The sequence below is a fragment of the Leopardus geoffroyi genome, chromosome D1, assembly GCF_018350155.1.
Source record: "Leopardus geoffroyi isolate Oge1 chromosome D1, O.geoffroyi_Oge1_pat1.0, whole genome shotgun sequence".
Taxonomy (NCBI): domain Eukaryota; kingdom Metazoa; phylum Chordata; class Mammalia; order Carnivora; family Felidae; genus Leopardus; species Leopardus geoffroyi.
This window is the reverse complement of record NC_059329.1, coordinates 66,584,322-66,608,521: the sequence shown is the minus strand read 5'-3', so window position 1 is coordinate 66,608,521 and position 24,200 is coordinate 66,584,322. Positions and strand designations below refer to the sequence as shown.

Here is a 24,200-nt window from a genome sequence, read left to right as displayed (position 1 = left end):
CTACCTCTTCTTTTCTACTTCCAGTAAACCTGATAATTAACCTCAGTTTGGGGGCAGATTGTTTTTCAACCCCAAGCAGTTAGCAACTGCAGGTGCCCTTGTGGCACATACAGGCACAAGCATAGTGCCCCAAGCACCCTCATGATGATGCTATCTAAGCACCAATTCCAGTTCAAGCAGGGTGAGTGCCAAGGTCCTTGAGAAGTGCCTAACCTTTCTAACATAATTGTAGGGTCTGGGATTTGTGGTGAGGCCAGTCACTCAGTACAGTGGGCTGTGAAAGTATTTTTCCACTTGTAGAGTTTTGCTTCTAGTCCTAGCATATGATCTCCCTGAAATGCCTGTAAGTTCAACGTAAGGTCATATTCATTATCATTTCCATCCTACTTTACCTCATAAGTGGGTCTTCAAAATTACATACTTAAGCATATTAAGTATCAGAATAATCAAGGAAAGATACAGACATGTATGAGGCAAGTGGTTTCTATGGAAAATAGTTATTAAGAGAAATGTTTTGTTATTTGGCGCTTTGTTTAATAAAAAGATTTTTTAAAGTTTTTAGAATCTATTATGGACTGGGTCTGTAGAAATAGCCCTGAACTCTTCTTCCCCTGTGAGTAACAAAGTGTATCCCAATGTCTGTTGGGGCAAAGTTGTTCTTGGAGCTCACTCTCCCTGAGCACATTGAATATTTCTCCTCCCTGAGACTCAAATGGAAGGGAACCAAGTTCTATCTCGGGCTTGTCCCCTGCTTCTGTCCTACCATCCACAACCTGAGTCACCCCCTCTCTGTCATGTGCACAATGGCTATTGGGGTGGTGCTATTGGTTCTGAACCAGAAGCTCAGACTAAAGAGCTTGCAGTTCTAAAACCTTAGAATAGGGCACACTACCTAGCCATTCAGAGCCATGTTCCATGGAAAGCTCTCCTGTCTTATGAAGACCTGATGCAACAGGAGGTGGCTCAGATAAGGGAAGCAACTCCACAGTATATAAGCCCATTGCGTGAGAGTCACACTCCCTTTTAAAACATTTTCTTAAAATCCATTTTACTTCATATTATGAGGTAAATTTTTAGTTCATTTAAAAAACCAGGGGCACCTGGGTGGCGCAGTCGGTTAAGCGTCCGACTTCAGCCAGGTCACGATCTCGCGGTCCGTGAGTTCGAGCCCCGCGTCAGGCTCTGGGCTGATGGCTCAGAGCCTGGAGCCTGTTTCCGATTCTGTGTCTCCCTCTCTCTCTGCCCCTCCTCCGTTCATACTCTGTCTCTCTCTGTCCCAAAAATAAATAAACGTTGAAAAAAAAAATTTTTTAAAAACCAATAAGAAAATGTCAAGGGGAAAAAACACCTTTAATCACAGAAAACTAGGTTTCTAACCAAATGATAAACTTTAATAAATCAGTGATATCCAGATCGTGACTTTAAATTTTCACTGATCTGTGGTAGCCACCTGGGTAGCTCAGCCAGTTAAGCGTCTGACTTTGGCTTGGGTCATGATCTCACGGTTTGTGGGCTCAAACCCCGCCTTGGGCCCTGTGCTGACAGCTCAGAGCCTGAAGCCTGCTTCGGATTCTGTGTCTCCCTTTCTCTCTGCCCCTCCCCCTCCTTGCTCTCGCTCTCTCTCTCTCTCTCTCTCAAAAATAAATAAACATAAAAATTTTTAAAAAAATAGATTCTCAGGGGCGCCTGGGTGGCTCAGTCAGTTAAGCGTCCGACTTCAGCTCAGGTCATGATCTCACACTCCATGAGTTCAAGCCCCGCGTCGGGCTCTGTGCTGACAGCTCAGAGCTTAGAGCCTGCTTCGGATTCTGTGTCTCCCTCTCTCTCTGCCGCTCCCCTGCTCATGCTCTGTCTCTCTGTGTCTCAAAAATAAATAAAAACATTAAAAGAAAATAGATTCTCGGGGCGTCTGGGTGGCGCAGTCGGTTAAGCGTCCGACTTCAGCCAGGTCACGATCTCGCGGTCCGTGAGTTCGAGCCCCGCGTCAGGCTCTGGGCTGATGGCTCAGAGCCTGGAGCCTGTTTCCGATTCTGTGTCTCCCTCTCTCTCTGCCCCTCCCCCATTCATGCTCTGTCTCTCTCTGTCCCAAAAAAAAAAAAAAAAAAAAAAAATAGATTCTCACTGATCTTTTAGTCTGTAATATCAGCATACATGCCTGCTCACTTTGGCTGACCAAGTGTGGGTCTACATTGCCAAATTAAACATGGAGAGAAAAGCTGGCTTCTAGACAGCCTGCCTAAAGTGTTCATTTGAAACAGCTTTTAAGCAAGTATAATTATGATTGGAACTTCTCTGAACCAAACAAAATTCTCTAACGGGCCATGAGAGATTGAGTCATAGAGAGGTGAAACTGCTAGGTTGATTGGAGTATCACGAGGTCATCAGCCTACCTTCTGCCACCATAAGATGGCTCCACAGAGTCTGCATGCAGCTTGTCTAAAGTACACTATATAGCTCAGTGACGGTTCCAAGTTCTGCCTTGCTCCCTCCCTCCCATATCATGCTTTCATCCTTATTCCTATGTCCAAGGACCTCACAGTCTAATTTCATGATGACCAATCAGGTCAAATGGCATAAGCCCTTCCCCCTTCCCTTGGCACTTGAACGTATCTTTCTTCTACTCATCTGTCCGTCCTCATTTCCAAAGCTGTTCCCTATATCTGGGCCTGTAGTCTCATTCATTCTTGCTTTCCTGGAGCCTTACTCTCTTAGTTTCCAGCTCTTTTGCCACAACTTGTTCTCTCTCTACTGGCTTTTCTTGCATTGTCCTCAGACAGGCATGTCGTATTTCTTTTGTCCAGAAAAGATCTCTTCCTGTCCCCTAAACCACCACCTCCTCTCTCATTCCTTTCACTGCCAAATTGCTTGTTTTATTACCCACTATTACACCACAAACACTTGAAGGGAAAATTATGACTTGTGATAATTTATGTCTATCAAGTATTAGCACAGTATAAAGCAGTGAATAAGGCACAGACTATTGGAATCTAACAAGCCGGATTCAAATTTGGTCTCACTGGTTACTGTCTAATGACCTTGGGAAGTTACTTAATCTTACTCATCCTCAGCTTCTTTGTTTCTAAATGGGGGAAGAGGTGGTGGGAATGATCATGCTTATCTTCAGAGGATCTGAATAAATATTTTTCCAAAGAAGACATGCAAGTGGCCAATAGGTATATGAAAAGGTGGTCAGCATCACTAATATCAGGAAAATGCAAATCCAAACCACAATGAGATATCACCTCACACCTATTAAGATGTAGAGAAAAGGGAGCCCTTGTGCATAGTTGGTGGGAACGTAGATTGGTGCAACCACTGTGAAAAAGTGGTTCCTCAAAAAACTAAAAATAGAATGACCTTATGATCTGGCAGTCCCACTTCTGGGTATTTATCCAAGGGAGTGAAATCAGTATCTCAAAGAGATAGCTCTAATCCTGTATTCACTGAAGCATTATTCACTAAATAGCCAACATATGGAAATAGCCTAAGTGTCCATCTATAGATGAATGGATAAAGAAAATGTTATATATATATAAACAATGGAATATTATTCAGCCATGAGAAAAAAATAAAAAAGGAAATCTTGCCATTTGCAACAACATGGCTGGACCTTGAGGACATTATGCTAAGTGAAATAAGTCAGAGAAAAATTAATTCAGTATAATCTCATTTATATGTGGAATCTAAAAAAGCCAAACTCATAGAAACAGTAGAATGGTGGTTGCCAGAGGCTGGGGTTTGGGGAAAATGGGGAAATACCAGTTAAAGGGTACAAACTTCCAGTTATAAGAGAAATAAGTTCTGGAAATCCAATGTATAGCATGATGACTATAGTTAACAATGCTGTATTATATACTTGAAAGTTACGAAGAGACTAGATCTTAAATGTTCTCACCAAGGAAGAAGGTAATTTTGTGAGGTGATAAAGGTATTAACTAATCGTATTGTGGTAATCATTTCATAATAAATATATGTATCAAATCATCACATTTTATACCTTAAATTTACACATTATGGGGCACTTGGGTGGCTCAGTCGGTTAGGCGTCCAACTTCAGCTCAGGTCATGATCTCACGGTTTATGAGTTCGAGCCCCGCGTCAGGCTCAGAGCCTGGAGCCTGCCTTGGATTCTGTGTCTCCCCTCTCTCTGCCCCTCCCATGCTTATGCCGTGTCTCTCTCTGTCTCTCAATAATAAATAAATGTTAAAAAAAATTTTTTTAATTTACACATTATATGTCAGTCATATCTCAATAAAACCAGTTAAGAATGATGCCTATCATATAGTGTTGTTATGGAGAGTAAATGAAATTATGATTCTAAAAACCCCTTGCATGGTGTCTGGCACATAGTAGTTGCTCAGAAAGGCTGGTTCCCTTCCCACCTCCACTTACGGTAGGGATTCAGTTGATTGAGTGACCACATGGTCTCCTGCATATATCAGGACATCATTCAGTGGCGTGGTATCCAGTTTTTGTTAAGTTTGGGTCTTACTCTTTTCTTTGCCTTGTTTGTTTCAGGTTCACAACCAGTATCCAACTGAGTTTGAATTCAATCTCTATTACTTGAAGTTCTTGGCTTTCCACTATGTGTCTAATCGCTTTAAAACATTTCTCCTGGATTCAGACTATGAAAGATTAGAGCATGGTATGTGTTTGCATGCCCTTGTTTCATCTTTTTTGATAGTTTTTGTGTGTTTTTTAAAAAAAATTTAATGTTTATTTTTGAAGGAGAGAGAGAGAGAGAATGAGCAGGGGAGAGGTAGAGAGAGAGGGAGACACAGAATCCGAAGCAGGCTCCAGCTCTGAGCTGTCAGCACAGAGCCTGACATGGGGCTTGAACTCATGAGCCATGCAATCATGACCTGAGCCGAAGTCAGAAGCTTAACCAATGGAGCCACCCAGATGCCCCATTTTTTTGTGTTTTTAATTGAAAACTCCAATAACATAACTACCCCCAAGTGTGGCAAGGCCATTTTAGGATTTATAAAAGTAGAATAGGTAGGAACGAGTGCCCAGATTCTGAGATTATGTGCTGTACTAGCTCTTAGGGACTGCAAGTGGTCTTCCCTGTAGCACCTTTGAAAGGTGAAATCTGCTTACTATTTTAATATCTCAAAGTGGTATCACCGTTTGAAGAGAAACATTTGACCTAGTTTTTCCATCCCAGGTACACTCTGGTAGGAAAGGTGCCTGCCCTTGGAGGCACTTTGCATAGCAGTAAAGGCTCTGGAGGAAATAGAACAGGATTAAATTCTAGTATTCCCAGTACCAACTGAGTACTTTGGACATGTTAGGTGCCTCTCTGAGTTTCTTCAGTTTCCTCATCTTTCAAATGAGTACAATAATAGCACCTACCCCTTTGGGCCATGATGATCACATTAGGAAATATTTGTAAACTTCTTAGCACAGTTTATAGTGTATAATAATAACTCATTAAATTTTAGACATCTCCATCAATATTATAATTTTTAAGAGCAGTAATACTTGTAAAGAGTAGATTTTAAAAGTCAGGCGGCCCCTGTGAAAACATTCCCACAGGGATTTTACATTCTGTTGTTATAGGGAGAAGAGAAGGGAGGATGTACAGGATCTTGTTAAGAAGACAACAAAGAAAAAAATCAGCTATTTTCAGTATATGTACCTGGATTTTCATAAAGAAGACTCTTCTAGTAGCTGAAAATATTTACTGATGTTCTCAGTTTACAGTTTACAGTATGTCTTGGGACATACTGCTTTCCAGTGCATGCTGTTAAAATTGTCTAGTGTGATATTTTATACTGTTGGGAAGAGAGACAGCACTGGTTCTTATTTATACTTCTAGACCTTTATTGACTCAGAATTGTCATCCCACACGTCATAATCAGAAACTTTATAATTTCTTAAGCACCCATGGTTTGGGAAGATATGAAGGAAAGCTGGTTACAAGAGACATTGGAGTCACTTGGAGAACTTTTAAAATATCTGCTTGGACTTATCCTCAGAGATTCTGATTTAATTGGTCTGAGGCAAGACCTAAGCATTGGGGGTTTTTAAAGCCCTTGATTTTTCCAATGTGTGGCCAGGGTTGAAAACTACCACACTGGACTCTGCAGTTAAAAGGTAGACTAGAAATACTAATTAGTCTTGGGGGCCTCTTACAGGATTTTGTGCAGAGTTGGGCTTGAGACCATCTTTTCTGATAAACTGATAAGATGCTTCTTGACTTTTGACTGAGTCATTTCATTCAAAGCAAGACAGCACTGCTAAGGAAGGCACCCTTCCTGGCCTTTTAAAGAAATAACCTCCTGGGGCTACTGGGTGGCTCAGTCAATTGAGCATCTGAATCTTGATCTCAGGGTCATGAGTTTAAGCCCAGCATTAGGCTCTGCACTGGGTTTGAAGCCTACTTAAAAAAAAAAAAAAGGAGAGGGAGGAGTGCCTGGGTGGCTCAGTCTGTTAAACATCTGACTCTTGATTTTGGCTTGGGTTATGATCTCAGTTTGTGAGATCGAGCCCTGCATTGGGTGTTGCATTGACAGCACGGAGCCTGCTTGGGATTCTTCTCTCTCTCTCTCTCTCTCCCTCTCTATCTGCCCCTCCCTTGCTCACACAGTCTCTCTCTCAAAATAAATAATAAAACTTTTGTTTTTAAAGCTTATTTAAAAAAAAAAGTGAGCTCATGTGAGTGACACATTGACTGTTTGATGGGTGCAAAGATAGGATCAGAAACTCCCTGAAGCACCTCCCCCACCCACTACATTTGGCTTTTGTTAAGTCACCCAAGGATACAGACCACACCCTTCTATCATCCAAAGTCTTCATGACCATGATTTGCAGTATATAAATTACTAAATAAGAAAACACTTTAAATGGCTTCATAATGAACAGCCAACGACTGAAAAAAGAAACATAAAATTATGTTTTTAACTGAACTTCATCACATAACTCCAAGTCCTTCCCATTTCTCCTGAAAAATATGTAGAATGACTCCTGGCATGGAGCTCTGTGAATCTAGATATAGATGTAGGATATAGATTAGAAGAGAGTTGCTATGTGCTGCTAAATACTTGGGAAAACCTTACCAGATGTTTTCCTTCCATTTGGGTTTGTTTCCATATAGCTGTGAAGTTCATTCCTATCCTTAGCTTTGCGGTCACCACCTAAGGTTTCTGCACATACATTGCTGCTCTGAGAGCTGTAAGATATATTTTGCTTTTCATCTGGTACATGCATCATAGTTTTAGGCAAACTGTTGATTTATTTGACTTTTGTTGATTTTTTTTTTGGGGGGGGGTTGATTTACAGGAACGTTGTTTGACGATAAAGGAGACAAGCATGCCAAAAAAGGAATTTGTATTTGGGAGTGTATTGATAGAATGCACAAGAGGAGTCCCATTTTCTTTAATTATTTATATTCACCAATGGAAATAGAGGTACAGTAAGAAAGCATTTATGTTTCACTTTCTGAGTATCTAGTGTTAAAGTTTTCCTTACTTTTAAGTATATATAAGCTGTTTAAGCTTTTTATAAACATTGGATTAGGAAGCTATTTAAAATACCAGAAGCTATTTAAAAATTTGATATACACTATGGGTTTGGGTTATGATGGAATAGAGACTGTTCATCATATTCTTGACCACAAAAATTAGGAGCTGGCCCCCAAAATCTAGGAGGGATAACTTCAAGAAAGTCAAAGTGAGGCAACTTTCTCCAGTAAGAAAGACCAAACAAAACTTGAAACCTCAACTGGTTATCTAAGCTGAAAAAATCTAAAATACTTTAGAAAAGATTTCCCTAAGTCCATTTATACCAAAGCTGTGGAAGAACCCCTATGGAACACCAGATGTTTGGAGCCCAGCTCAAAAGAATGACGTCTCAGGGGCAACCATGCTCTGTGATGCACATCTATGTGAAGTAAGCTCTGGGATAGAACAGACTGGTTTGATGACAAGTGAGAAGTATCACGTTACTCAGGGGCAGGAATGCCCCTGCCCTGGGTCCCATGCATTAGGACCCCATTCTGGCCTTTCTCCAACTATCCCCTCCTCATAAAATGAAGACCACAAGAAACAAGGGTATGTGCTTAGATACCCTTTCTTCATCTAAACCATGTACCCAAAATTTCTTGCCTAAATCCAAGTTGCTCACAAAGCTACTTCTTCCAGTCTGTCTCCCAAGCCGGTGCATGTTCCCTTCAGCCTCAAGGGTGCCTAAGAAGTAGCTGTTTGGCAGGTAGTAGACCAAGTTTAGTTTTGTGGACATTCATAAAAGACCTCAGAATATAGGACAGAGCCAAGGTGAGAGGAGCAGGGGATTAGGCCAAGGACTGGGAGCTGGGACCAGCTTTCCCAGTGCCACCTTGGGCCTTGGTATAGAATTCCAAGGAGTCCAAGAATTCCCAGTTTGAGCCTGGTCTTCCAGATCATTAGGAAGTTATATTTACCAAGGTAGGAGGAGAGATATATTTTATTTAATAGTTTATCTTGATGTATAATATCTAAATATTTACATATATGGTATTTGAATCTCCATTCATACTCTTGCCCTGGACCCTGCAAATGTTAAGGGCTGACCTGCCAGTAAGCTGGGGTACTTTGAGGTCAAGATGAAACTATATTTCAGAATTTTCTTTGAACAGGCCCTGAAGCCCAGTGTAAATGTCTCCAGCCTCAAGAAGTGGGATTACTACACAGAGGAGACCCTTTCCACAGGCCCTTCATATGACTGGATGATGCTAGCCCCCAAGCATTTCCCCTCCGAGGACTCTGAAGTGGCTGGAGGAGCTGGCCCCCAGACCCGGAGGAGAACAGTGTGGCCCTGCTATGATGATATCAGCTGTGCTCAGCCCGATGCTCTCACCAGCCTTTTCAGTGTAAGTCAGGCCTGTGTAGACATGCACAGAGGGCAACAGGGGCCCTGGTAGTACCCGAGGCCTCAGAAACCAGGCTAAATTAAAAGTGGTTCACACACTTCCGGACATGGCTGTCCTCACTCTGAGCCAGTGTGATACGTAGCATTCCAGGAGAATGAGGAAAACCAAATTTGCTCCCCAACAACAGTAAGGGACCAGGCTCAACTACTGGAAAAGGGTCTCAAAAAAGTAAGTTTTCTGGCATTATGAGGAAGCAATCAAGCAAATGGAGCAATTTGCAGCTTCCCAGCTGTTTTAGCTGCCCAACAGCCTGAGTCAGGCCTGGGTTATGGCTTTTGTGGGTGCTCTACTTCCTCTGGTCAGAAGTGTGGGTAGTTGATGGCCTGATGGGAATACTGCCAGCGTCTCTACAGAGAATATTCTGAACTGAAACAATCCCAGCAGTAGCCACCCTGCTGAGAGCAGCAGCCCTGAGGAAAGGGTTTGAGCCCTGATATGGGCCAAGCAGTTCCTGAAGAGTCTTCGTGCAGTCTTGTGACTGGGAGGAGTGTGCTGCAGTTAAGGCGTCACAGAGGCAGCTGCTCTGATCCCCAGCTTCCTTGTCCCGAGGAAATTCCATTCTTTGTGCATTTCTTGGTTCATTCTTTCCACATCTGGTTTTAAATCAGCAGAGTTAGGGGTTCCTCTGTCAAGGACAGACTCCTACCTCAGCTACTAGGGTTTGGATGCCAGCCCAGTGCTTGGCCTTTTGCGGTGGCCATCAGATTCCCTCTGGGCTAGCCAAAGGTGAAGGTGTTTGGGATACATATTTTATGTCTTTATTTAAGCTATTCTGTACAAAAAGGCCTGATTACAGATCCTAATAAATCATCTTTGCCATAGTGCATCATACCAGCTAGAGTTCACACCACTGCTCCTGGCTTGGGAGACCTCTGAGGCCATTGACTTCAGCTGCCCTCTGAACATGATGTCCATTGGGGCCCAGTACAGAGGAGATGTGGCTCTGGGACACGTCCTGATTTCTGTGAAATACTTAACTATCAGAAAACTCCTTTTTATTACTTTGCAGGAAATTGAAAGATTGGAGCATAAATTGAACCAAACCTCTGAGAAGTGGCAGCAGCTGTGGGAAAGAGTAACTGTGGACCTTAAAGAAGAGCCCAGAACAGACCGTGTGAGTTGGTAAAATCCTTTGAGGAGCTACTTCTGAGCTTTTTGAGGGTGCTAGGTCAGGTAGGGCCCACTGCCACAGTTAACCCAGGTGAGTTTATGGCCAAAGAGAAGGGTAGAAAGGGAGGGGTCATGCCCTGGAGGTCCAGGGCAGAAAGTTCCAAATGACTGAATAGTTCCTGAGTGTCTCACTTCACCGCAGTGACATAATACTTGTGTTTCAGGGCCCCGCATCCACGGAAAATTACTGGGTTCTTTTCTATCTGTGCCTCTGTGGTTTCAGCTGATTTTCTACCACGAGTGGGGAGGGGAACACCCGGACCGTATTTGCTTCAGAGAAATAACCAGAGAAAAGAAAATATTTTTAAAAGACAAATTATGCTACTTTCTGTTGCTCACACCCCCTTTTCTGTTTCTGAATTGAGAAACATTTATCATAAAAATATTTTAGGGGCGCCCGGGTGGCGCAGTCGGTTAAGCGTCCGACTTCAGCCAGGTCACGATCTCGCGGTCCGTGAGTTCGAGCCCCGCGTCGGGCTCTGGGCTGATGGCTCAGAGCCTGGAGCCTGTTTCCGATTCTGTGTCTCCCTCTCTCTCTGCCCCTCCCCTGTTCATGCTCTGTCTCTCTCTGTCCCAAAAATAAATAAACGTTGAAAAATATTTTAAAAACAGAGGCACATGGGTTGCTCAGTTAGTTAAGTGTCCCACTCTTGGTTTCAGCTCAGGTCATGATCTTACAGTTCTCAAGTTCGAGCCCAGTGTCGGGCTCTGTGCTGACAGCGCGGAGCCTACTTGGGATTCTCTCTCTCTCCCTCTCTCTCTGGCCCTCCCCTGCTTGTACTCTCTCTCTCAAAATAAATAAATCAACATTAAAATTTTTTAATATTTTAAAAACACTCTGTTTTCTGTATTTCACACCCCCCCTCTCTGTTCTGATTTAAACTTTTATCAGACATGTAATACGTGCAAAAGACTGTGCTGAGCACCCTGTACACTTTAGCCTCCCACTTACCCCACAGTGAGGGAGTGGTGTCCCTTCTGATGTGTGAGGGGACAGGCACCATCAAATCCACATCACACTAGCTCCAGATGCAACAGAAGGACAGATGTGAATGTTCAAAAGAGCATTTCAGAAAGAAGGAGAGGTCAGCAGGGTCCGATGTCACAGCGGGGCAGGGAGAATCAGGTGTAGAAGAAAGCCTCTGGCATGGTAAGAAGGGATCCTCTGGGCACTAGCTGTTGCCTTCCAATGGCAGTTCTGGAGCTGCTATCAGGCCACGGGTGGGTGCTGTCTTACTGCTTTAACTCTCAGAAAAATAAAATACTTTCTTGATATTTTTTCTGGTTATGAAAGTGAGATATACTTATTCTTTTAAATAAGGCAATACACAAATAGTTATAAACAGAGGACAAAAATCACCCACAATTTAAAACCTAGAAATAAACCACTAAGCTTATTATATCATTCAAAACATACATATAAAAGGGATTTGCCATACATACTATTTATTTATTTATTTATTTATTTTATTTATTTATTTTTAGAGAGAGAGAGAGAGAGCAAGCAGGGGAAGGGCAGGGAGAGAGGGGAGAGAGAATCCCAAGCAGGCCCTTCACTGTCAGCATAGAGCCTGACTCGGGGCTGAATCCCACAAACTGTAAGATCATGACCTGTGCTGAAACCAGGAATCAGACACTTAACCTACTGAGCCACCCAGGTGCCCCCTATACATACTATTTTTTTTTTTATTTTTTTTTAACGTTTTATTTATTTTTGAGACAGGGAGAGACAGAGCATGAACAGGGAGGGTCAGAGAGAGGGAGACACAGAATCTGAAACAGACTCCAGGCTCTGAGCTGTCAGCACAGAGTCCGACGCGGGGCTCGAACTCACAGACTGCAAGATCATGACCTGAGCCGAGGTCGGCCGCTTAACCGACTGAGCCACCCAGGCGCCCCTATACATACTATTTTAAAACCTGCTTTCTTTTTTACTTACTATGAGGCATACATGGCCTCCCATTGGTCACTGTATATAAACCAGCATGGTAGTTTTAATGGCTTCTAGAATTCCACTGATGGAAATATCATTTTTTTAACCAGTCCCCTAATGATAAACATGTAGGTTGTTTCTGAATTTTTTCTTTTATAAACAACTGCAGGATAAACCTCTTTGTACATATACTTTGTGTATTTTGCTCCAGTTTTCTCTTTGACATAAATATTCAGAAATGAAATTATTGGATTAGTTGCTCAATAAAATCTTTGTAAAACTTTCCTAGCTCTTTTTTTTTTTTTTCACTTAAAATGCAAATGTATTACCTTCTATTTTGGGGGGTGGAGGGATGTGTTTTTTCCTGAAGTATCTGAAGTATAGTTCTTTTTCAGCCCCAGAGACACCCTTCAGGCTCCCCAGGAATTGTGTCTACCAACCTACCTTCCTATCAGAAGAGGTCTCTGCTGCACCTGCCAGACAGCAGCACGGGGGAGGAGCAGAGTGCCAGCATCTCCCCATCCAATGGAGTGGACCGGAGAGCGGCCACGCTGTACAGCCAGTACACAACCAAGAATGACGAGAACAGGTGGGCGCGCTGAGCCCTGCCTGCGGCTGCACCACAGGCCCTTCAATCAGCCAGGCCTGTGCGGTACTGCCTCCTATAAACTTAAATGGGTTTGCCACATAACTGGGTTTGCCTCGATTCTTTCTTTGTTCCTATTTTAAATGTGTCAAAGGGGTCTTTAAAGAGGAAAAATCAAAATTACAACTAAAATAATGCCAAGAGATTATAGCTATTTGTGGTTGAGTCCTGATTATCGTTATCTCATGTCTGTCAGATCTCTTGAGGGAACGTATGTTAGCACTTTTGTAGTGGCACACGTCAGAAGGCCAGCTCGTGCTAGCTAGCTCAAGCAAAAAGGAATTTACTCACGTAGACTGGGAGGGCCAAGGATGTGCCAGTTTCTCACATAGTATCTTCAAGCTTCTGTTCATTTGCTGGCTCTGCTTTCCTCTGTGGGTTGCATCATTCCCAACATGGCACAAAAGATGGCTACCGTGAGCTCCAAACCTCACAAATTTGGTAATTCCAGCAGAAAGAGGCAGTCTTTCCCCCGTAAGTCTAGTAGAAAAATTCTGGAGAGAATTCTGATTGCCTTTTTGGGGGACTATCTGAGAGAAAGAGAGACTTGACAGACAAAAACAACAGACATCCTCTTCACAGTACTTTTTAAATGAAAACCAAAGTTAACTGACCTGTCATCATTTCTTCTAGGTCCTTCGAAGGAACACTTTACAAAAGAGGGGCTCTGCTGAAAGGTTGGAAGCCCCGTTGGTTCGTGTTGGATGTAACAAAACATCAGGTAATACTGTCAAAGCCTACAGAAATCACTTTTCTCTAAGCTAGGCTCAGTCCCTGGCTGTTGTACAACTCTAAACAGACAGACACATCCCTCATGTTCAGACAAGGCCTCACATATGCTCCCTGTGGGCTTCTTCAAGGACCCAGCATGTCCCTGAGTTAGGGCAATAGCCTTCTGAGGGAAGTTCCAAAGTAGCTCTGCCTGATGTATACAGGCAGAGGCAGTGACACTGGGGCCCAGAGCATTAAGAGCACTAGAACTCTGCTTTTCATGCTCAAATATCTTCTGCTGCCTGCTTTTAAAACCCAGGGCCAGGAGAGGACCTGAGCTTTTCAGTGGGTTGCATTCCACATGCATATATAGAGCCTGTGCTTGGGAGCAGTCCTCAGAATACAGATTACCTTCATTTTTGCAGCATAACGCATCCATTCAAAACTGAGGGCATTAATTTATTTGACAAACATTTATTGCTCATCATGTACTGGTTACTAAAGAAAGCATCATTTTCCCTCAAAATGAGAGCAACAGTGGAGAGAGGGGGCCCTGAAATAGGCAGAAGGGGCTATACCCACTCAAAGAGGGAATTCTCACTGAGCAAGTACTAGCCTGAACCTCACTGGCCATGTTGGGAAGTCCTTTGTCCATTGTTAGGTTCTTAGCTATTGCTACAGAAACCCCTGCAATTCTTAGTATCATGATCTTTGCTCCAGTAATCTCAGGGGTGAGGGATCCCTACCCAAACCTCCAGCCCCTCCATACCCTTCCATGGTGACATTCTCATGGCCTCCAAATATTCTGACTGTGGGCCTCACTCTACCTTGGAACTGACTGCTCAGCCTGAGGCAGAGGGGTACACATCTTGATTCTCAGTGCATTCATTTCTAAAATGGACTCTGCTGAGAAAGATACAAACTGGTACCCCTATACAGTGCTCTGGTCGTACGTGCACCTAGGAAACTCTTTCCAGATACAGATTTGAAATGGGGATCACATTTCCCTCTGCTCAGGGAATTTCATAAAAGTTACACAGTCTCTGTGGAAGAATATAGAGAATTTATTTACAAATATGCAATGGAAGCCCTTGGTGGGGGGGGGGGTTGTACTTTAAAATAACATGTGTCTGAAATCATAGAGCCTACACTGTGGAGAAAAGTTCCATTAAACCACTAAATATAACATAGGACAATGTCATAATTTTTCTGTAATTTACAGTTACACCAAATTATACTTGCATTCTTACCGATCTTTTGGATTTAACACGAAAGGTATATAGTTTTTCCATTTAGACCTACTTATACCATGCCTGACTGGAGAGACAGAAAAGTCTGAGTCCAGAACCACAGTGACAGAGGCATCAGACTCTTTCCTACTGTGTAAGTTAGAGAGTGAAATCCAGACTCATTTAGTTAGAGAGTGATATCCAGTCCTGGCACATGGTAACCACTCAGTCAAATGGTGAGCTATTTATTGTTTTTCAAAAATCAATTTAAATGTTTGTTTATTTATTTATTTTGAGAGAGAGATTGAGAGTGTGTGTGTGTGTGAGTGCAAGCAGGGAAGATGGACAGAGAAAGAGAGAGACAATCTCAAGCAGGCTCCATACAGTCAGCACAGAGCCCGATGTGTGGCTTGACCCCATGAACCCATGAGATCATGACCTGAGCTGAAATCAAGAGTCAGACATGTAACTGAGTGAGCCACCCAGGTGGTGCCCCTCAAAAATCACTTTAGATTTACATGTGGTTTGGCAACTTGTATTTTTTATATGGTATATCTTGAACATACTTTCCTACCAGTTCATATAGATCTTCCTTATAATTTTTGAAAAGCTATATATAGTAGTCTGTATCATTGATATAATTAACCAACTATCATTTAATTAACCAACACCCCAATGAAAGACAGATACATCTTTTCAGTTTTTACCTGATCAAAACAGTGCTGAAGGAAACCTCTTTATATGTATCTCTGCATGCTTGTGGGATTGTTTCTGTAGGATACATTTCTAGAGGTGAGAAGGTATATCAATAGGCATAAACATTTTAAATTTTAGATGATATTGCCAAATTGTCCACAAAGTTTCTAACAAATTATATTTCCACTAGCAATGTTTGAGAATACCTAGTGCCTTGCCCTCACCGTGAATATTTCTTAATCTAAGTGAAAAGTGAAATCTTACTGATTACATCCCTTTTCTTTCATCAGTGAGGTTGCCCATCTTTTTAAATGTTTATAGGTCTTTTGCATTTCCTCTGTGACTTACCTGTTGAGATTTTTTTGACCATTTTTCTACTAAATTGTTTATCTTTTTCTTATCAATTTCTAGGAATTCTGCATATTTTTCTAAACAACCTCTTTTATATGTTACATATATTTTTTACAATTGTTAGCTGACATTTAGTTTTAGTTTTTAACATGTAATACTTTTATTCATTCGAATTTCAGAAAAATGTCTTTTTCCTCCTTTCTGTCAGCCACCTAGTCCTCCTTCCGAAAAGCAACAGTGTTTTTATTTTCTTGCTTATTATTTCAGACACAGTTTAGCAAGGTACAGAGGCAAGTATTCAAATACATTTTGAAAAGTCATACCATTTTCCTTTTCTGTGTCTCTTATTTCCCATCTGTATCCTTTTGGTTCCAGCTGCGATACTATGACTCAGGTGAGGACACAAGCTGTAAAGGCCACATTGATCTGGCTGAAGTAGAAATGGTCATCCCTGCTGGCCCTAGCATGGGAGCCCCAAAGCACACGAGTGACAAGGCTTTCTTTGATGTAAGTTGATCTCACTACATCTCACTAGAAAACCTGGCTCTGTCTGTACATGATTCCTTACAATCCATCCACCTCCAAGAATTATGGGGCCTCAGAGCAATTGGTGGTGACAGATGATAACCCCTTGGCTATGGAAATTGCTCCAGAACTTGAACTTAGCACTCGATCCCCAAACCTGACATCTCCAAACTGTCCATCTCCAAGCTGTGGTGCGCTGCTTTGCACAAAGGACTCCTTTACTGGGTGTCCAGCCACACATGGAAGCAGATGAATTCCTTGATAAAAACATTGTTAGTTATTTTATTCACCACCTATTCAAGAACAGACACTACTTCCCTTTGGATCCAGTGGTCTTCATGCTTGACCATCCATAAAAATTGTCCTTAGTCATATATGATGACTGTTGGTCCTAACATCTTCAACAGCCCTTAGGTGAGCCTCAGGGAATTTGATGGGCCACATGATAGGGTTCTCATCCAGTTCCCATAGCCAAGCAGGGTTTCATAAAGAGCACAGCCACACTCAAGGGCTCTGCTCTGGCTATGAGGCCATTTACCTGATTCCGGGCTTCCAGTATGTCCCCAACTTAAGCCTTTAGAGAAGGGGATGGAAAGAGGACAAGAAAGACAACTTCTTGGTGGGGGTGAATTTCCGGCCTCCCTGAGGAGCCCAGGGAGCTGCACTGCACTGCTCCCGGTGCAGTGCATGGGAGAGGCCCGAGGCTCCTGACCCTCCTCCTTAGGAGTAAGGCTCTCCTAGTATGTCTCCTTTTTCTGCCAGTGTCATTCTATTAACATCTACTGTGACTCTGGGGACCAAAGAAACAAAGTGACTATAATGGCAGTGACAGTATGGTAGTGGAGGGAAGAGAAAACATAGAGGTTTTGAAGCAGTACGGAGAGGAAGTTCACTGAGATTGATTCACACACTTGCCCAAAGCCATAAAACAGGCCTGCCCTTCATCTCTGCTTCTGTTCATTTGGTTTTGTAGCTCAAGACCAGCAAACGTGTGTATAACTTCTGTGCCCAGGATGGACAGAGTGCCCAGCAGTGGATGGACAGGATCCAGAGCTGTATCTCTGACGCCTGATGCCCATGGTCAACCCAAGCAAAAAAGAGGGAGGAAAGCCTCGTGCTGTCAGATAGAATAAAGTGCATGAATCCTTGAGGAGCTGACAGCTTCCTCTTTGGTTCTGAGGAGTCATCCCAGGCCTGAGGTTCTTCTGCCCAGTCTTACCCAGTGCCCTCTTTGAACAATTGCTATGTCTGCTTAGCCTGAATGAATATGTCACAGAGGTCTGGTCAAGAACCCCAGGCACTCCCTGTATCTTGCACTAGGTTGTTCTAATAGGGTCTTAGTGGTTAGGGATCAGAAGAATGCTTCCTGAGCCAACTGTCACCCATCCCCTAGATAAATGGTTTCTATTTACTTGAGTCCTCCTTGATGAAACTAGATCCTTTTTGTTCCCCACGGTCATAATTTCCTTGGAGAGCTTTCTGACAAGCAAAAATCAAAACCCCGCCAACACTATCTCATGTTCTGCACAGAACAGATTTCCCAGCAGAATAGCTCCTACTCCTACTGCCTGACCTTAGAGATGCTCAGCTATCTGGTGCTGCCAAAAGGTGCTTCCATAACCCCTGCTCGGCCATGGGGGATCACAGCAAGAACATGAGTGCTCAGTGGCAGACGGGGAACACGCAGGATTCTCCTGAAGGAGAAAGACGGTCCAGGGAATGATGCAACAATGACGAGGCCAATGCAGGAAAATACTACTTTCAAAACACTGAATTTTCTAGGCCACAGGTGCCCTGAGGATCCAGGACTTTGTGTTCCTGTGTATTCTTCTGTTCCCTGACAGCTCCTTACACAGAATAACATGCAAAAAGCTGAATGCACTAACTCACAAAATAAACACTTGCACTGAACTCCTAATGAAGTGAAGGTGTTGGAAAGACAGAAGCCAGCTGTCTACAAGCACATTACACCTGTGCCAGGGGCTGTGTCTGTGGCACAATCAGATACCCAAACAGCACTTGTGCACGTGAATAGTAAAAACTGTTTGTAGATTTTCTCTACTTTTGATAACCTTGTGTTTGTTCAGCTAAAGATCCGAGGAATGCTGTTTGTTCCCTGTGAGGAGCAGCAGCATCTCTGCTACAGGCATTGCAGCCCAACTGGAGTCAGAGGTAGCTAGATCGCCGTTTTGAAATGTTAATATGTTAAATACCAAACTAATATTTCAAAAATATGTACATATGATTTCTATATCCTTGTTTTTCAGATAGCCTACTTATAATTTAATATAAAAGTAACTGATTCATGCATAAGATTTCAGTAATGAAAATAGTTCCCTTTTTAAAAAATGAAAAAAAACCACTTTGTCTTTGTAGATGAAAAATAAATCAGATTTTCAAATTTAAAATTACCTACACGCTAGGAAATAGACCTGTGTTAATATATAAGAAATTGGGGATAATAAGAATGAAGGATTTTTCTACCATTTTCATTTTATAAATTGCCACCTGTGAAAATGATTTTTGCACATTATTTGTATTTTTTCTTTGTATATGAAATAATTTTTTGTACTTTGTAAAATACGGAGCCCATTGTACCTTCAGCGATTTGAGACTGTATACAGTGCTTCTTTTATAACTGGATTCTTTTAACTTTCATAAAGGTTACATGCCTTACATGCACTAACCACCCCGAATTAAATTTATTTCTTAAGAAAGAGCATCCCTCATTTACTGTGAAATTAAACTCATCGTGTAGTGCGTAGCACTAAGCAGGCAACATTCAGGATTTATATGTGAGACTAAAAGCTCAAGAGTAAAACAGCCCATGTGGTGCCCTGGTTCTATTAATGCCATCACTGCCCTTTGCATAGAAGGTTACCAGAGACATTGGACAAACTGGCATGAGCTTCTGGGTTCTGGACGTGCTGCTGCAGAGTGTAGGTAAGAGACCTGAAGCCACTGTTTGTGCTCTAGTGAGCTCTGTGAAATTGGAGGTCCTTTACATCATCTGGGTCACAGTTTTGCCACCTATGGTATGTGACAATTTGTGAGAATTTTAAGCAGGATGAAGTGAACTCTGGTTGGGTGGCTGGTTTTTCTGCTTCAGGAAATTGTTAAATAGCACAAATGGGGATCAGTGATTTCAGTTCTGGACAACACTTCTAGCTAAACCCTTGGAGTTTACCTTGGGGACCTTAGCTACATCTCAACATGTAGCCAACAGAATGCACATTCTCATCTCGGGGCTGAACCTCTTAAGTCTCTTGATATCCAGGAGCCCTCTCTGAGCCAGGCAAAAAGGGCCCGTTGAGCCTTCAGATCTTCTCAGTCTAGAGGGCTCGTGTGATCCAGGCAAGGGTTGGTCCCAGGCCTCTCTTCTTAATGGCTGGTCCTGGGACCTGCCATTCTGCCCCTGCTGTGTCCCTGAGTTTCAGTCACAGGGGAAACAACTGAGATTAGGGGTTGAGCACAAGAATATCCAGATGCCCTTCATGCCTCAGATCTTAGCTGTGAAGGGGAGAAAAGCACTGGACTCCAAGGAAGAAGGACTAGGGCCTGGCACTGTGTCAGAGGCTTGACCGCCACCAGCCCCCCACCTTGGCACCTGTGACAGAGCCTGTCCATGTCTGGGCTCTTGAAAGATGCAGATCTCAAAAGGAGCACATTCATACAGGTCTCACTCCCCAAACCCTTTGGCCCGAGTTCTTTATTCTCACTTCCCAGTGGCTCTCCTCCAGAGCTAGAGCTTATACTGTGAATGGTATGGCAGGTTTGCTTCGCAACAGAAATGGACATTTCTAGATATTTCATTGGAAGTTCTTTTAAGAGTTGTTAAGTAACCGCATCATCCTATAAAGAATTTCTGAACAGTCTCAAGCTGATAGCCGGGAAACGCCTTCAGCAGCAGCAACAGAAGCTATGAATTAAGCAAAGAATAAGACAGTACTGCTGAAGAGCTAGAGCTTAGAGCAGCACTGTAAAATAGGTACATATTGGGAGCCATATGATGTATGTTTCTTAATATTGTTTCATTTTTGAGAGAGGAGGGGCAGAGAAAGGGGGAGACAGAGGATCTGAAGCAGGCTCTGCACCAACAGCACAGAGCATCACTCAGGGCTCAAACCCTTGAGCCAAGAGATCCTGACCTGAGCTGAAGTTGGATGTTTAACCAGCCAAGCCACCCAGGCACCCCTATAATGTATCTCTTTTAAAGTAAAAAGAAATAGATGGAATTAATTTTAATAACATTTCATCTTATTTTCAAGATATTTTATTTAACCCAGTGTATCAAAAATATTTCAACATGTAATCAATACAAAAAATTATTAATGCTCTGTCCTCATGCAGTTTACCCATTGGGCTTGGACTCACTCAGGCTCAGTCCCAGAAGTAGTATTTCCATCTTATAGATGCTGTCAGGCCCATCCGTTTTTATGACCTGATGTATCCAACAGAACCCAAGTCATAATGGGCAGTTTCAGATGTCCCTCTTGGTGTAACTTGGTCGAATGTTCTGTCTCTACCAGAGCCTAGTAACATGCCATAAACTGCTTCTCAAAATGTGCATAATCCACAGTCACTGATAATGTGGCCCTGCTGTGGCATCCCAGAGGCCTATTTTGGGATTCTCCCACTGGGCTTGCCATAAGCTCCATGCTATTATATCTTTCCTCTTCCCACTGCTGACATTTCCAACACCTCCAGCTTCCAGGCTACCATGCCCGGACCTTTTTCAGAGCATTTTCCTGTCATGGGACCCCACTCCCCATAGCTGGCAGCTTTACACATCACCCAGAATAATATGTTGCCTCTAACCCAAAGATGGTTGCCAGGCACTGTGCTCTCTTCACCATGGCAAGAGATACAATATGCAACAATTTATCTTATTCTTTACTTTTGCTTCCTTTTACTGACCACTGAACAGCTTAAAAAGTTCACTAGAGTGGCAGGTCCTTAGGTCTTCATAGGTTTTATATGCTGTACTTGGAAGTGCATGTGACTTAACCATGGCCTCCAGCTTAGGGACACCTCTTACTCATCCTGCCTAATCAGCACCGGGTCATCGATGTAATGGATCGGTGTGACATTCTGTGGGATGTCCACATGGTCCTGACCTCTTAGGATTAAGACAGAGGGAAAGGCAGTTTACACAACCCTGAGGCAAAACTGTAAATGAATATTGTTGCCCATCCCATGTGAATGGGAACTGTTTCTGATCTTTTCTAATTGGAATGGAAAAGAACACATTGACCAAGTGACTGCAAACCACATACTTATGGCTTTATTAATCTGCTCTAGCTATGATTCCATGTCTGACACACAGCAGGGCTCCTACTTGGTTATACCTGAGGCAATCTGTCTAGTCTTGCTCCAAGATCCAGCCGATTCATGCAGAGGTCAGATGGGCAAATTAAATGGAGAAATGGTAAGGGACCACGACTGCTTCATCCTTTAAATTGTTAATGGTGGCATTAACTTCTGTCACATCCCCTGGTATGAGGTGAGTTTTTTTTATTTTCTATCTTGGGCAAGGCAAAGGAGCAGGGAAATGGCAATTTCAGAAATTTGTACTTGGCCTTGTCTACTGAGATTTCTCCCACCCAGTAAGCCAGTGACCTGAGGTGGGGATCCCTTCAGGCCAGAGCATGTAAGTTCTAACTAAGCAGTCGGGTACAAGGGCCTTCTGGGCAGCTTCGTGGACCCAGCAAGCCAGACCTTAGCCACAACTCCACTTTCTACCTGACCTCCACAGGCCTCCTTCTAAAAAAGGGCCCACGATGACACTTTGAGTCTTCAGATGTTAATGTCAACTAAACCTCTGTGTCTGCTAGTCCCCTTTCTTTTGTGAACAGTCACCCAAATACATTTCCCACCTTTGGGGAAAAACTCCAGGAACCATCACTATACATACTTGTTGCTGTTTTGCGGAGTCCTTCTTACTAGACATTGGCCTCCTCTTCAGTCAATGGGTCCCATATCTGCAAATTGGTTCAGGTCTGGGGACTGAGCAAGAGACCAAGAATTTCCCTTGCACCTGCCTCCTGCACCTCCATTCCTGTCTGCTTTTTAAATTGCAGGTATTGGGGCGCCTGGACGGCTCAGTCAGTCAGTCAGTTGAGCGGCTGACTTCGGCTCGGGTCATGATCTCGCAGTCCGTGAGTTCGAGCCCCGCGTCGGGCTCTGTGCTGACAGCTCAGAGCCTGGAGCCTGTTTCAGATTCTGTGTCTCCCTCTCTCTGACCCTCCCCCATTCATGCTCTGTCTCTCTCTGTCTCAAAAATAAATAAACGTTAAAAAAATTTTTTTTTAAATATTTAAATTGCAGGTATTAAGCAGAGCATTATTGGCTGCCTGGTTTGCCCCTAGGGACACCATGCTCTGTTAGCTTTCTCCGCAACTTTCTATGGGTTGAGCCCCCTTTCCTGCCCCTCTGTCATTACTGGCCTTACACAATGTATCCATTCCAGCACACCCACTTTTGCCAGCTTCTTTAATTTCTTCTTTACCATCTGCCAGGAAAACTCGGATATTTCTATTTCACTGAGTGTTGGCCACTGCTTTTTCCAGGCTTCTAAGAGCCACCCCAGCAGAATCTTCCCCATCCTCTAGTGGCCCATCTAGGGTATTAAATCTGTGTCTCAATAGAGTGCCCCCAAATCCCTGAATGCTTGCTTTTCCAGTCTCACACCCAGCCCCCTTAAGCATTCCCAAAATGCAATCCCAGGAGCATTCCCCTGGCTCCTGCCAGTGTCCGTGATAGTTACCATTCTTTCATGTAGTGTCTCTTTCCTCCATTACCAGGTCCAGTGTGCCCCAGCTGGATTAGTCTGGAATTCAACCCTAATTACTGTCCTAGGCTACCAGGAGGGGAAGTGGGGGCAGCACCTGAGAGGGTACCTGTTGCCCAGCAAGGGTGAGGCCTCTGTGGCCATCTTTCAGCACAGCAGAGATGGGAGCTCTTAGGAGGAGGGATGGCCATCTCTGCAAGCATCAAGGGTCAGGAAGGCTGCAGCACCAACATCTTCAGGGGCATCCATCCTGATGTCTTTAGCTCATGTTTCAGGGTTCCAGTTTTTCCCCACCAGGGCCTGACCTTCACATAACTACCTTGGCTGAGCAATCAGACTTATCTGTGCAACTCTTATCTCCAGCCTGCCTCTCAGCTATATCTGTTCTCCACTGCCAGAGATAAGGGCTTCTTTGTAAGCTACTGTGGAGGCCTGCCGGCTCTCACACCTCCCTGTTAACTGTTTGTCAGTGGCCCATAGTCCCTCTTCATCCCTCTGCAGAACATCAGCATGAGTTCACAGTAACCAGCCAACTTTTTGAGGGCATTGTTCCCAACCCCCTTATTTTTCGAGTGCCTGGATTATCACACCTACCTCAACATTCTTCTCCTCCAGGAAACTGGAAAATTCCCGATGAAATATTCCCAGTGAAATATTTGAGCTGCTACCTTGCTTTAGGGACTATCTGGGGCCCCCATCAACCAGGACAGCATCCTCCTCCCCATCCGCTGTGACAGTCCCAGATCCCCATCTTGCCACTGTTTCCTCAGGCCGCTTATGTTAGTTCTGGTCCTTCCACTAAGACAGGACTCTGCATGCAAAAGACTTACAGAGTGAACAGGTATGAAGGTAGGTGAGCAGGACACTGGTCAGGGAGTGGGGTGGGGTGGGGCGGTGAGAGGGACATCAGTGATGTAGGTTTGACACAGTGATGTGAACAAGAGACAAGAGGATGGAAGGTGGGGTGGAAGAGTCTTGGGCTGCAGTTCAGATCTAAAAATAGCAAGGCCAGTGGGGAGCCCTGTGTGCCAAAACTGCCCACCAGGGAAATCTTGTATCTCCCTAGAAGAAACCCACCTTAGTCACTGGCTGACAGCAGCCTGTGGGCCTCAGCGTAAAAACTGTGATGGCTATCGGAGCACAGTCGCGGGAGCTAGTCTGAAATCTGAGAGGTGCATTTTCATGGCCACCACCCAAGGTCTAGGTACTTCTCTTTTGGATCTCTAGACCCAAAGGAA

General features: G+C 43.5%; 1 protein-coding gene across 5 annotated transcripts in view; it reads left to right on the top strand.

Annotated features, from left to right (window-relative positions):
* Positions 1-18,889, top strand: part of SBF2 (SET binding factor 2) — a 482,724-nt gene extending 463,835 nt beyond the window's left edge. For all 5 annotated transcript variants that reach the window (XM_045484468.1, XM_045484467.1, XM_045484470.1 and 2 more), the window contains 8 exons: positions 4,519-4,645; positions 7,285-7,412; positions 8,618-8,851; positions 9,921-10,025; positions 12,410-12,603; positions 13,294-13,381; positions 16,023-16,154; positions 17,146-18,889. In XM_045484468.1, the coding sequence (XP_045340424.1) occupies positions 4,519-4,645; positions 7,285-7,412; positions 8,618-8,851; positions 9,921-10,025; positions 12,410-12,603; positions 13,294-13,381; positions 16,023-16,154; positions 17,146-17,244 (1,107 nt within the window). In that variant the 3' untranslated portion in view covers positions 17,245-18,889. The remainder of the gene's footprint in view (positions 1-4,518; positions 4,646-7,284; positions 7,413-8,617; positions 8,852-9,920; positions 10,026-12,409; positions 12,604-13,293; positions 13,382-16,022; positions 16,155-17,145) is intronic.
* The last annotated feature ends 5,311 nt before the right edge of the window (positions 18,890-24,200 follow it).